At 42.3% G+C, this 14374-nt stretch overlaps 1 protein-coding gene across 1 annotated transcript in view; it reads right to left on the bottom strand.

Annotated features, from left to right (window-relative positions):
• The window catches only part of LOC126208398 (sodium channel protein Nach-like), a 239755-nt gene that overhangs the window by 197921 nt on the left and 27460 nt on the right, over nucleotides 1-14374 (bottom strand). The window contains exon 4 of the mRNA XM_049938887.1: nucleotides 11740-11941. Coding sequence (XP_049794844.1) covers nucleotides 11740-11941 — 202 coding nt within the window. The remainder of the gene's footprint in view (nucleotides 1-11739; nucleotides 11942-14374) is intronic.

Genomic DNA, 14374 nt, shown 5'->3' with positions numbered 1-14374 from the left:
TTCTTGCACTTTGCAATGACCCAGAGAGGTATGCTGGCGGGAGCGTAAGGTCCTGACCGGGACATCCGAGCCAGATGGATCTCTCGGGCATGAGTCAGTCCACAACGTAGGTGGGCAAGGGGGAGGGTGGGGGCTGCTAGGTGGAGGGTCGTAACTCTCTTAGAGGAGGCAATCTTGATTAAAAACAAGGAATGACAGTCTACAAAACCTGGAGAGATGGATACATAGCTCTAGTGAAAGCAACCAAGCAAGGAAGACAACTTCAAAACAGGTATGCTGGGATACCTAAAGGTGGCAGCCCCAGCACGTAGCTATCCTGGCTACAGGCCAGTATTCTGTAACGCGGATTTTAGTATTACTCAGAATCTACAGAAAAAAACTAGTAGGACGGATAAATTTAAAACAGCCTTGGTATACAACAGGAACAAACGACCAGGAATAGACAGTGCATTCAGATTGGCTATTTGGAATGGCTGTAGTCCAAACGATAAAGAAATAAAACTAGAAAATGAATTCAGTTCACAAAATGTTGACATGAGAATCGCAATGGGAACCAAAAAGAAATCAAGAGGTTCTGCAACAATGAACAGGTATGATACATTCTGAGCGGAGTCCCTCAAACGGAAAGAGCCTGTTCTGGAACTGCTGTTCTGTGGAAGAATACTTGAGCAAACACTCTTATACCTTCATCAATGAACGGATAATTTTGGTCTTAATAAAGATATCAAACGGCTATCTATCGGTAATTGGAGTACATGCCCCAAAAGAGGGGCGGGATGATGACTCTGAAGACTTCTATGATATCTTGCAAAGTTCCTTATACAAGATAAACAAAAATAACTATCTGATAATAGTAGGAAATTTAATACAAGGATGGGTAACACCACTGTGCAAATGTTACTGGTTCTGAAGGGGAAAATATAACAAATAATAAAAGATATATACTTAGGCGTTCTCATTAAATAATGAGCTAAGAACAACAAACCCATAATTCGGGCATAAACAGAGCTACAGATATACCTGGTTAGACAGAAGTTATGTCACAATTATAGACCATGTAATTGCGAATAGGAAGAAATGGTCTTTAATGCAAACACAGGGGTCTTCAGGGATCCAGATGTCTCTGCAGATCATTTCTTGCTAGTCTCAAAAATAAAACTGTTTAAAGAATGGAAGATATCTTCCGAACAGCAACAAAACAATATTGATGCAACATTTAAAGTAAATATGAAACATTTAAATCACATTTACTACTTGAAGAGAGTATCCGGCTATTACATCAGAAAATGGTTGAAGAATACACAAGTTTAAATATAAAAGCAGATAATACATAGTGAATAGAAGATAAGAAACATGCCTGCTTAAAAATGTTGAATTCCCCAGACGATCAAGATCTGAGACTACATTATAAAAGGAAATCAGCTCTAGTCAAAAGGAAAATGAGACAAGTTAAAAACCGTAGTTGGGAAAAACATGTTATAAATATTAAAGATAGTTGAAGAGGAAGGCAAGACAAAGCACATAAAATTATGAAACAGTCAAAAAAATAACATAAGGACAATCTGCAAATAGACACAATATCTGAATCTAATTGGTAACAATACTATAAAACACTCTGAATGGTTGTGTGAGATACACATGTCATTCTGTCTGAACCAGACAGGAATGTAGACTTCACAACGATGGTGGAGCTACGGGATGCATTAACGTCTAGCAAGGACAGGAAGACTCCAGTGTGAGACAAAATCACTACTCAGCTGATAAAACATGCATCAAATATTGCAAAAATAAGAATACTCGATTTTATGAATGTGTGCTGCCGAGGTGGTCATACGAGGTGCGGCTAGAAAAAAACCGGACTGATGCTGGAAAAAACATTTATTTACAATTATTTACAATTTCATGTTATCTCCTTCAATGTACTCTCCTCCTCGGTCTCTACACCGCTCCATACGAATTTTCCACTGTTCATAGCAATGCTGCAGATCATTTTCGGTAAGTCCATACATTACTTCCGTCGCTTTTTCTTTTACTGCTTCAACAGTCTCAAATCTAGTTCGTTTCAAAGCTGACTTGACTTTAGGGAAAAGAAAAAAGTCGCAGGGGGCCAAATCAGGTGAGTAGGGTGGATGATCTAAGATGGGAATGTTGTGTTTTGCCAAAAACGTCTTCACTGACAACGCACTGTGAGCTGGGGCATTGTCTTGGTGAAGGATCCATGACTTTTTTCTCCACAAATCGTTCCGTTTTCTCCGTACTCGCTCACGTAGGGTAGCCAGGACGCTAATGTAGTAATGCTGATTCACTGTTTGTCCCTCTGGTACCCAATCAATGTGCACAATCCCTTTGATGTCAAAAAAAAACAATCATCATTGCCTTGAATTTCGATTTTGACATTCGTGCTTCTTTTTTGTCGTGGAGAACCAGGAGTTTTCCAATGCATCGATTGGCGTTTAGTTTCGGGATCGTAAGTAAAAAACCACGATTCATCGCAAGTAATAACATTTTGTAAGAAGGTGGGATCACTTTCAATGTTTTCCAGGATGTCAGAACAAATCATTCTTCGGCGTTCCTTCTGTTCAATTGTGAGACACTTTGGAACCATTTTTGAACACACTTTGTTCATGTTGAAACTTTCATGAAGAATCTGCCTAACACTTTCCTTGTCAACTCCTGTTAACTCAGACACTGCTCTGATTGTTAAACGGCGATCTTGTCGAACAAGTTTACCGATTTTTTCAATGTTTGCATCAGTTTTTGCTGACAATGGTCTGCCAGCGCGAGTGTCATCACTGGTGTCTTCGCGGCCATCTTTAAATCGTTTAAACCACTCAAACACTTGTGTTCGCGATAAAAAATCAGCGCCGTACACTTGTTGTAACATTACAAACGTTTCACTTGCAGATTTTCCTAGTTTGAAACAAAATTTGATGTTAACACGCCGTTCTTTCTGTACACTCAACATTTTCCGACGCACAGACAAAACGTCAACTACTTAAAACAGACGCCACGGGCAGACTGAGTGCAGGAGGCAGATGAAACTCGAGCAGTAGGCGGAGCGAGAGTCACGTGACAGGCCACGCGACTTTCAGCCTTATTGCATTCGTTTTATTGTTTCACCAGTACTAGTCCGGTTTTTTTCTAGCCACACCTCGTATAACTGAAGAGTGGAATATAGCCCAGATACGCCCAATTTATAAGAAAGGAAACAGACATTAATGTCATAACTACACAGGTATTAGCCTTTGGAATTTATGTTATAAATTGTTTGCTAGAATTTAAATAAAACGACTGTCTCCAATCGCCGAAACTGTACTATATGATGCCCAAGAGGGTTTTCTGTAGACAATGATCGGGCTGTACCTTCACCATGACGTAACTAATGGAAAAACACCGTGAATTCAATTTACCTACTTTTCTTGCCTTCATTGACTACGAAAAGGTGTTTGGTAAAGTAAATCGAAACAAACAGTTGCAAATTTTAAGAAACAGAGGGATTACATCTTATCTTATAAGAGCTGTACAGGTTTTATATGTGAATAACATACCACAAAAAAATAGCAGGCAGTAGACATAATTTGGCTGAAACAAATCAAGGAGTTTGACAAGAGTGTTCCTACACACCCACTCTTTTTAATATGAATATCTACGATGTAACCAGAACTTGGTAATAGACAATGAAACATTTTAAAATTAACGATGTGGATGTTAGTACACCACCTTTTGCTGACGACCATGTAATTTTTAGTCAGAATTACAAGGAGCTGTCTTTAATTTAAATAAAATAGTCAATGAACACAATCTGAACATCTCCATCACAAAGCCTTGCGAGTTAAAATTTCGATTGACAAGCAGATCATAGAACAATTTAATGCATTTAAACATTTAGGGTACAATATTACATATAGAGAAAACAATGAAATGAATCATTTCTGTGGAACTTCCGGTAGAACACTGGGAAAGAGAGTCCAGGGAGATACTCTACTAAAGTTCTTATAGAAGGTTATGGCTACACCAGCAATAGCAATGCTCTATGGTTGCGAGAAATGGACTGTTAAGAATAGAAATGAAAAAAGAACAGAAACATGTGAAATGAATTTCCTTAGGTACGTGGCTGGGTATACTTTGATTGATGAAAAGAGAAATGATGTCATCCAAGCTGAACTGATAATTCAAAACATAATTAACATAATAAAATAACATCAGTTAAAATGGAAGGAACATGTAGACCGTATGCCAGATGCAAGAATCACTACAACCATAAAAAGATATAAACCAAGAGACCTCTAGGAAGACAATGAAGAGATGACTTGACCAGTTTTGAAGGAGACAGAATGGACTAAAAGTTCCAATCCTTCATATTGGTGTAGACGTGAAGTTCTTCAGGACATACGCTGAAGATGATTTATTCCTTCCTGAGGGGAGGTAATTCTTCGTCTGGAATGGTAATCATTGAAGCAGCATAAAACTGGTGTTGCCTGGCGTATTGCAGTGTTCAGTTGTGGGTCCTGTATTGTTTTCTATCTACACTAACGATATATCCAACCAGGTGGGAGAGGAAATCACTCAGTATGCGGAGGGCCCTGCGCTATTAGAGCGTTGCCACAACCTAAACGTCATTGTTAACCATTTACAAAGGAAAGAGAAAATCAAGTATAATAAGAGCCAAGCACTTCTCTTCACTAAGCTCAAGTTCCCCAACCACCACAGGATGACATGCTGGGTGGGAGGTACAGGACTCATCGGCCTTACATAATTCACATACCTTAACATGTGCTCCATGCTTCCATGCAATCAGAAGTCACATAAAAAGGTGAAGATCACTTAAATCCTGGTGGTAATCGAAACTGAAAACGTCTTATGTATTAGGTTGGTCCATAAGTTCGTGGCGTTTTCTTTGTAAATGGTTAACAATGACGTTTAGGTTGTGGAAGCGCTCTAATAGCGCAGCGCCCTCCGCACACTGAGCGATTTCCTCTCCCACCTGGTTGGATATATCGTTGGTGTAGATAGAAAACAATACAGGCCCAGAACTGAACCCTGCAGTACGCTAGGCGACACCTGTTTTATGCTGCTTCAATGATTGCTATTCCGGTTGCTATAAGTTTCTTCATCGACTGTCGTTTTTTAATTGTAGTTGACGGCTGGTAATTGAATTTAGATATTGTCATCTTGTTATCTGGAAGAAGAGAGTGGAGGTGTGGACTCTAGAAAAGGAGTGCCAATGGGAGAAATCGGAACATTTCCAACATATTCTTCTGTTTGAGTTCAATGGAGGGGTGACAGCAGCGGAAGCGGCTAGAAACATTTGCACAGTGCATGGGGATGATACCACTGGACAGAGCATGGCAAGAAACTGGGTTTCTCGTTTTAAGGACTTTCCACATTCAGAAAAATCTTCATGTTTTGGTGAATGTCGTTTAGAAGCATTAATCCACAATGATCCACGGCTTAAAATTCGTGAACTGGCAAATGTGATGAACTGTATTCATTCCATCATCGTGCGACATTTGCATACAATTGGGAAGGCTCAAAACTCGGATGTACAGGTACCATATCCTCTGAGCCAGGCACGTCCAAGAATTGCGCCCAGCGGGCGCAGCGCACCGTACGCGACCGTGCGTTGCTAGTGTCGACATAGGAGCGAGACATACAGCTGCGGAGCGGGTGAGACGGCACAGCACTGCTCTGAGCTGGACTGTCCCTCGGTCAGAGCCAACGAAAACAAAATAACAGAGGAAGCGCAGCTCCGTAAAAGTGGTCGATGAGCGGTAAAAGAAGCAAACCATTTACTGCTTAGGTAAAAATTAGTGTTCGTGCGGCAGAATTACTACGCAAAGCTTTAGAAAACAATAACGGAAACAACACTCGAAGAACAACTTAATAGTTTTCTGACCCACAGGTTGATTCTATTAGCACTGAACGTGCACACTCCTCATATGAACAGTAGGCGTCTTCTGTAAGATATATCAATTTATTAAATGAACTAGTATCATAAATACCCTATTTCAGAAACAATTTTACGTAAGGGACGTAGAGTCTCATTCTTATTGTTAGTAGTTACAAGTAAATATTTTTTGTTCTACTTCGTGTTACACCTTTTTGTATCCCTTTTCACAATTTAGACAACGGATCCTTAGTTTATTGTTTTGTACACAATGATTTTATTTGACGAAGTTTGAAAACTTACGAAAAAATAGAATTAAGTTTATAAATACCTTTAATCCTTACAGTCAACAGTGTGAATGAAGACAACCTTTTACACGTTTTTCTTTTCGATGAAATAGTTTTTCTACATTTGGTACAATATTCCGGATGACTAATAACCTCAAAGAATTAGTCAAATTTTTATCGCTAAGTAGTGAACGATTCTTAGTTTTAGCAAGCTTTAAAAGGGAGAAAAAGTGCTCATAAATATACGTGGAACCAAACATTGAAAGAACTTTGGCCCCGTGCTTGTGCTCTCGTGAAAACAGCTGTAAAAGTCATCCAAAGTTTTACACATAAGAAAGCGGTCCTTCAGGCGGATATCGCACTGCAGGTCAATCAGCACTACTTGAAACACTTGTGAGACGTCCTCTGCCAGAAAGGAAAACGGGCGAACAAATATATCTAAGGCCGGTTGAAGCTCACTTATCTCCAAAAATCGGTTTTCAAACTCTTCTTGTAATTCTAAAATGATTTCAACATAATCTGAAAAATCCACATTTTCTTTAACGCTGTCTACTGCAGGGAAGTGTCCACAATTCTCATCGTGCAACTGTTTTTCCCACAAAATAAGTTTTTTTTAAATGCTTGAATTGTGTGCACTAAATTAACAACAGAGTGATGGTGTATCAGACAATGGACTGCTGCGAATAAGAAACAGCCGACTTCAGCCATTTTTGACCTGACGTAACCCAGGAATCCAGTACGTTTCCCTCGTAACTCAGGGGCTCCATCCAGTGTTACACTGGTCAGGCGTTCCCATTTTAAACCCGTTGACTCGAACACGCTTTCCATTGCTAGAAAAATATCCAAACCTGTGGTTGTGTCTTTTAATGATATAAGGTCGAGAAATTCTTCGGTGACTACCCGAATGAATATAATGAGCTAAGATATGTGCGCAACGTCCGTGGACTCATCAAGAGCGATAGAAAATGAAACGAAGTTTGCTGCTCTCTCCATTAATTACTGCTCCATATCTGACGCCTTACCTTCGAATCGGCCAGTAACAGTTTGAGGCGAAAGAGCTATTTTTTTCAAATTTTTCCATGAGGTTTGCTGGACAAATACACTCCCCCGTGTCGACCAGGCAATCCTTGATGGGATTCCCAGCCGCAAAGGGTTACCCTGCTTTCGCAGTTCTCAGCGAGCATTTGTAACTTCCTTGCCAGCTTTGCCCACCTGTTTCCTGCACCTACCACGGCAAAAAAACCTTACAATTAATTTTGTACAATCCTGTTTTTAAAACGCTTTTAACGTTTTAACAATTAATTGTTTCATTTATTAAAACCCAAATAAAAACCTAGCAAAAAGATTGGCTTTAGGCGCGTTATCCCCCCAGTTCCTTTGAAAAGCGGTCATAGACGCTAGCAAGGACAGCGAAATGTCATCGCAAAATATATTTTTATCTATTTGAATATCTGCGTTTTAATTAATTGAAAACATAGAGCAACTACAACGTACATTTTCCCATCCATAAAACACAAATAAACAAAGACAAATGAGGACTCTTAGAAGCGCGCGGTGGCCGCGCGGTCTTAGGCACCTTGTCACGGTCCAGGGTACCTAGTCACGGTCCGAGCGGCTCCCGCCGTCGGAGGTTCGAGTTCTCCCTCGGGCATGGGTGTGTGTGTGTGTGTGTGTGTGTTGTGTCATAGCGTAAGTTGGTTTAAGTGAGATTAAGTAGTGTGTAGGCTTAGGGACCGATGACCTAGTCCCATCAGACATTACCTCAAATTTCCAAAAAAAAGGCTCTTAATGACGCTTTGCTGTCCGAGAGAGCGTTTGTGACGGCTTTTCAGAAAGTGGGAAAAAATAACGCACCTGAAACTCTTTCTTATGTCTGTCCGACGCGATTTAATGTAACCCAAATATAAAAATTAACCGAAAAGAAAAGTTCCTTGCTGCAGCAATCTGACATTCGATAACTGGTTCATTGCTAAGTGATGTATCAGATTATATAATATAGTTTCATTTATCATCTTTATAAATAATAAAGAGTCATACGATAGGAAACACTTACTTCACTGTAATGCTGCTTGAAATCTGATCTTCAAGCTTTGACTGGCGTTCCTCTTGCGACAAATTTCAAAATGGTTCAAATGGCTCTAAGCACTATGCGACTTAACAAAAAAATCAAATGGCTCTAAGCACTATGGGATTTAACATCTGATGTCATCAGTCCCCCAGAGTTAGAACTACTTAAACCTAACTGACCTAAGGACATCACACACATCCATGCCCGAGGCAGGATTCGAATCTGCGATCGTAGCAGGCGCGCGGTTCCGGACTGAAGCGCCTAGAACCGCTCGGCCACAGCGGCCGGCTTGACAAATTTCGAACTGATCTTTGTGACAGGTATTAAAGCGCCGTTCAGTCGAGTACTTTTTTACATACGTAATGTTCCGATGACACGATTTTCGATAGCAGTACAAAAGAAATTAATTTTGCTCTCGGGCTTAAATAGTGCGGACGCCCCGATCCTCCTTTCTTTTGCCTGCTGCTGTTGACCATCCACCTCGATCCACTGTAGCACTATGTATGTCGACTAACGGCTTTGTGTCGTATCAATGCTTTTGACCGCTGCTGGCGCGGCGGTCTGTCTTCCGTACGAAGGACGCGTAGAGCGCCATGGCGAGGCGCGGCGGGCGGACAGCACGGTCGGCGTAGCTGCACGTCTCGGCCACTGCAACAACATACGATTTCGCCCGGGGCACTGGCCTCGGGCGATCGCGGGTGCTAGCGCCCCAGGGGCACGGTTTGGACGAGCCTGCTCTAAGCCAAAATCGCTCAAATCATCGGTTGGCCATATGTGCTTCTCTTACTGCTCAACATGAATTGGCTCATGAACAATACCGACCATTGCTATCCTGTATCGTTACTGGTGACGAGAGTGTCTTTATGGAAACATAAGGAGAAGCAATGAATAACTGAGTCCAAACAGAGCAGCAACTCCCCGTACAAAGATCTGCGCGCATCTACAAAAGATAATGTTATGCATCCGGTGGAACATCGACGGTATGGTGTGCTACGAATTGCTTCGCCGAGGTGTAAAGCATCACTGCTGACATTACTGTCAACAACCGAGGTGTCGTGCAGACGCAATCTAAGGACAACTACCATTTAGACTGCGTGAAGTAACGCTACACACCATAGAGGGGTTGAGTCCGGAAGTCATTCCACACCCAACTTATTCACGTGATCTTACGGCCTCAGATTCTCACCTTTTCCGCTCTCTATAAAAAAAAATCACACAAATGTGTGAAATCTTATGGGACTTACCTGCTAAGGTCATCATTCCCTGATCAACACTCGACTATCAAATCTTTGTAGATGCAAGATAAGCATGCAGCTGCGCCATAATAATTATAGCACTAAAAGTTACTCCCCTTTCCCTTCCAAGAGATGTTTAGTTTTAGACCATTTTTAAAATTTTAACGAAAAAAAATCAAAATGCTCCTGACTTCCTAAAGACTAACAGATCGATCGCTTCAAGGGAAGAGCGCATAGAAAGATTATTTAAATTTGCTTCAGTTTGGTGCACCTGCTTTCACAGGAACGATCAAGCACGAGTGGTTCGCATCGAAATTGACCGAAGAAAGAACAGTGTTTTCCAGTTAAACGAACTGTTTTTCCCTGTATTGTTTTTTAAAAATCCGTGTGACTACGAGGCTGTAGCATCCATTAAATAAGCGAGTTGCTCAACAATTTTGTGTTTCGGTTGCTTCTACCACAAATACCATGTGGAACTCTGTTCTAGCACAGCAAGCGACACAAGTGACAGCGAGTAAAACGATTCTGTAATCTATTCTGTAACTGAGGAAATACACCTTTGAAGAAAGTTTGCTCTAATGATTGATTTATTAATGAAATTAATAAGGTTAAAATGGCAACTTTTGAATAGTTTTACAGGTACTATTTAATAATATTCTGTATGGTGAAATTGAAAAAAAGGACATGGCCAGGATTTATAAACACACCACCAGCGCAATAACAGTGAATCGTAGCCGCTGCGCTATCCTCACTTGGGCAAAGTAATGTTAATGACGTGAGTATAGGAGCTACGCATAAAACTTCAACATCGATTTACTCACAAAATAAGGAGGCGCCTTCGCACGAAAAGCTGCCATTCAGGCACTCAGGATAGGTCCTTCTACAACGTACACAATACTCATCAAAACCCATGATTAACAGCTCTAATGGTCTCCTACTTACTCATAATTCTCTACCCCACAAATTCAGCAACTACGTATATAGTTAACCAGGTTATTACGTTGTTCAAGCAACGATTCCTAGGTTCTCATTTTGCTCGGGCAGTGTCATCTGACTACACGTCTGGCCTCGTAATCCAGACGAGGCTTCCTTATTTCAAAAATGTTCAAATGTGTGTGAAATCTTATGGGACTTAACTGCCAAGGTCATCAGTCCCTAAGCTTACACACTACTTAACCTAAATTATCCTAAGGACAAACACACACACCCATGCCCGAGGGAGGACTCGAACCTCCGCCGGGATTAGCCGCACAGTCCACGACTGCAGCGCCTTAGGTCGCTCGCGCTCTCTATCGAGCAACCTTCAAGGAACTTCCTTTCCGGATGAAAATGTCCTCCGGAAATGACTCGACGAGTTCTTCGTCTCAAAATTACGTGATTTCTACAGTCGCAGAATCGAAAAGTTGCCACAGCGTTGGCAGATTGTTGTAAATAGAGGAGGAGAATATATTTTTGATTATTAAAATCTCTATCCTGTGTTTCTGTTTTTACTGAACTTATGGCAAAGCGCTATGAACTTATGCAACAACACATTATTGACATGAAACTTCCTGGCAGATTAAAACTGTGTGCCGGACCGATACTCGAACTCGGGGACAGTTTTAATCTGTGAGGAAGTTTCATATCAGCGCACACTCCGCTGCAGAGTGAAAATCTCATTCTGGAAACATCCCCCAGGCTGTGGCTAAGCCATGTCTCCCCAATATCCTTTCTTTCAGGAGTGCCAGTTCTGCAAGGATCGCAGGAAAGCTTCTGTAAAGTTTGGAAGGTAGGAGGTGAAGTACTGGATGAAGTAAAGCTGTGAGGACGGGGCGTGAGTCGTGCTCGGGTAGCTCTGTTGGTAGAGCACTTGCCCGCGTAAGGCAAAGGTCCCGGGTTCGAGACTCGGTCCGGCACACAGTTTTAATCTGCCAGGAAGTTTCATATCAGCGCAGACTTCGCTGCAGAGTGAAAATCTCATTCTGAACACATTATTGACATGGTTAATAAAGATTCTATCTACAAGAATTACGGTTTGATGGAGTATTGTGCAGTAAAAAACAATCAGAACAGTGAAGTAGAGGACAGTAACATAGCAGACAATGTCAAACTACTGTCAGTTAGGTAACGTTGTCTATCATCAAAAACAAATCACTGCCGGGTGAAACCGGCCGAATTCTGCTCATTCGGATCTAGGGAGCCGACGGCTCCACTTAACACACTCTGTAGTCGATTTTGGCCAGAAAGTCGCCCTTGCAGGGAAGCGGTGTTTTACGAACGTACCTGACGCATGAGGTGTGTGACGTGGTAGGGCGCTTCGCCAGCCGCGGCCGTGGCTCGCTGGGCGGCCAGCTCGAGCGCGCCGTGCAGCTCCCGCAGGCGGGGGTCCGGGTGGCGCGGGTCCCCGGGCTGCGTCTCGTGCAGGCGGCCCAGCAGCGGCAGCAGACGCTCCAGCCGCCCAGCATCCAGCCCGGTGGCGGCGCTCCTGCCAACACGGCACAAAAACCACACTCTGGGCCTCTAACCCACGCAGTGTGTATGCTATGTTGTAACTGTTCGTGTCAGCCCACCCAGTATAACCTACTCCCTGTTGGGAAATTTGAGACTGTATTTGTGCACGCCTTTGTTCAGGACAGGCATTCCAATATCCACGACACTATGTTCTAGCCACAAGATATTAAAATGAACTAAGTGAACAAACTTTGAAACGTCCCCTTAGGAAAATTATAAATGACTGTGCTTAAACTGACACACAATATTTTTAGCGCACCGCAATCTGACTTTCAATAATCCCTACCAAAGAATGTCCCCGACTGACAATAACCTATACCTTTCACCAATCACTTACCTCACAAAAATCTTCGTTACTCGAACTACTGCAATACAGCGAGCGCCACTACTGCCAGCTAAATAAAAGATTCAAACTACTGAAGGCACTAACTACTGATAGGCATAGTTAGAAAATGAAAGATTTCGATAGAGAACAAACGATGTATTTATCTTAATAGTGTTCAAAAATCAGTTCGTGACATCCAGTCCTACAAATTTACTGTCTCTGATGGACACACGTCCAGATCATCCGCTCTCAAAACTCCGCCATCTCACTCCCCACACCCACCACTTCTGGCGGCTCACCTCCAGCTGCGCAATGCTACGCGCTGTTAACAGCCAACTGCCCAACACTACAATAGCATATTCCAACAATGCAAACCAGCCACAGACTGCACACAGCACAGTCAGTGATTTTCATATAGAGCGCTACATGGAATTACCAACATAAAAACCTAAACAGCCTACTTACATAGCCCCCATGCTCCCCACAACAAATTTTACAAATTGTTTTGGGCACGATTTACATTGTAATAATAGCCTTGTCGTGTCCAGTTATTATTTCTGCCATCGCGGAATTGTGACGGATGTTACCTGTAATTGTTGTGTTCCTGTTTTCGAGTTTCGCGATTGTCAGTGTCAATTTCCAACTCTTGTAACAGTCCCTGAAAAGCTTCAATGTCGTCTTTGCAACGTCCTGCCAAAATAATATGTCGTAAATGTTCAGGCAATTTGATTAAGCAAATGCGGATGAGTTCTGACACTTGCCGAATGGACACTATGCCTCGACGGTTCAACATTCGTCACTACTTGTATGTTTAGTTCCAGCTGAGAATTTCTGCCTAGACAGGTTACGTTATAGACTTGTGTTCCATGTTATGATGGCGCTGCCTCTCTCCGCTCCAAGATGTTAACGATATATTGATTTGATTTGCTGGTAGTTTGAGGAAGCAGATAACGACGGCCTCGATTAAGAATACTTATTGTTAGCATATCACGGACTGCACTCATCTCAGACACTTACCAACACACTCATCGTCTCAACCCAAACGACTTGATCCCAAGCAAACTGCGGTGGTAAGAGCTCGCACCAAGCAACAACAACTGACACACTATCCCGAGGATTGTCAGTAGGCAGCGATTACCCTGGAATGCATCCCTCGTCTAAACCAGTGGTAGCTATATTAACGTAACATACATTCTGCGATGAAGCATAACAATACGTTGGCAGTCGAATGTTACAAAGAGTGGGAAACATATCGACATAGGATGATATAGGATCATCACCTACCCTTGGATCTCAAAAAATAAATGTCGCCTGGAGTTTTATGGTGACATATGGTGTTACCCACCGAGCTTGTCTGGAATATAGTAGGAAGACTTATACAGGGTGTCTCTAAAAGAATATACGTATCACAAATTATTAGGTTGTCAAAATTATCGATCACTCCTCCACGGTTCGTTGCAAAATGGTTACTCTGCAGCAGAAATCATTTTGTGTTCTCGATTTTGCGAAATATAATTCCGGGATTGCAGAGCAAAGATGTTTCAGACCGAGGTACCAAACTGATCCCTCGAATGGGTGGAACGTTCGCAGATACTATCGACAGTTTGCAGACACAGGAGTCGTGACCACCCTCATGTTTCCGACGAAAATGTTGCACGAATTCAAACCGCTCCCAGGCGGGAGTTACAACTGCCAACAACAATTTGGCGTGTTTTGAGACGTCGGTTGTCTATGAAGCAGTCTTTGGAACGCAGTGCAGTGATTCTCCGTGGGATACATTTGACAGGTCCTTGGTAGGATTCTGGAGGCATGTACCACCAGATGTCCGTGACCAGCTCATGCAATTCTAATAAATTACGGGCCGGTTGCCTGCATGAGAGGAGCTGTCGTCCGATAGCATCGCAGATGTGTTTCACAGGGTTCAGATCAGGCGAATATGGTGCACAATACACAACGCGAGTTCACTGTAATTCTCTTTAAGGAAGCGTGACACGATGACATCGACAGTTACCCCTTCGTAGGCTGTCATCACCATTGAAGGGATGCAGGTGCGCCGCAGTAATGGTCATATAGTCCACATCT

This window comes from Schistocerca nitens, chromosome 1, assembly GCF_023898315.1.
Source record: "Schistocerca nitens isolate TAMUIC-IGC-003100 chromosome 1, iqSchNite1.1, whole genome shotgun sequence".
In the NCBI taxonomy this organism is placed as follows: domain Eukaryota; kingdom Metazoa; phylum Arthropoda; class Insecta; order Orthoptera; family Acrididae; genus Schistocerca; species Schistocerca nitens.
The sequence above is the reverse complement of the archived record's forward strand: the minus strand, read 5'-3'. Positions and strand labels throughout refer to the sequence as shown.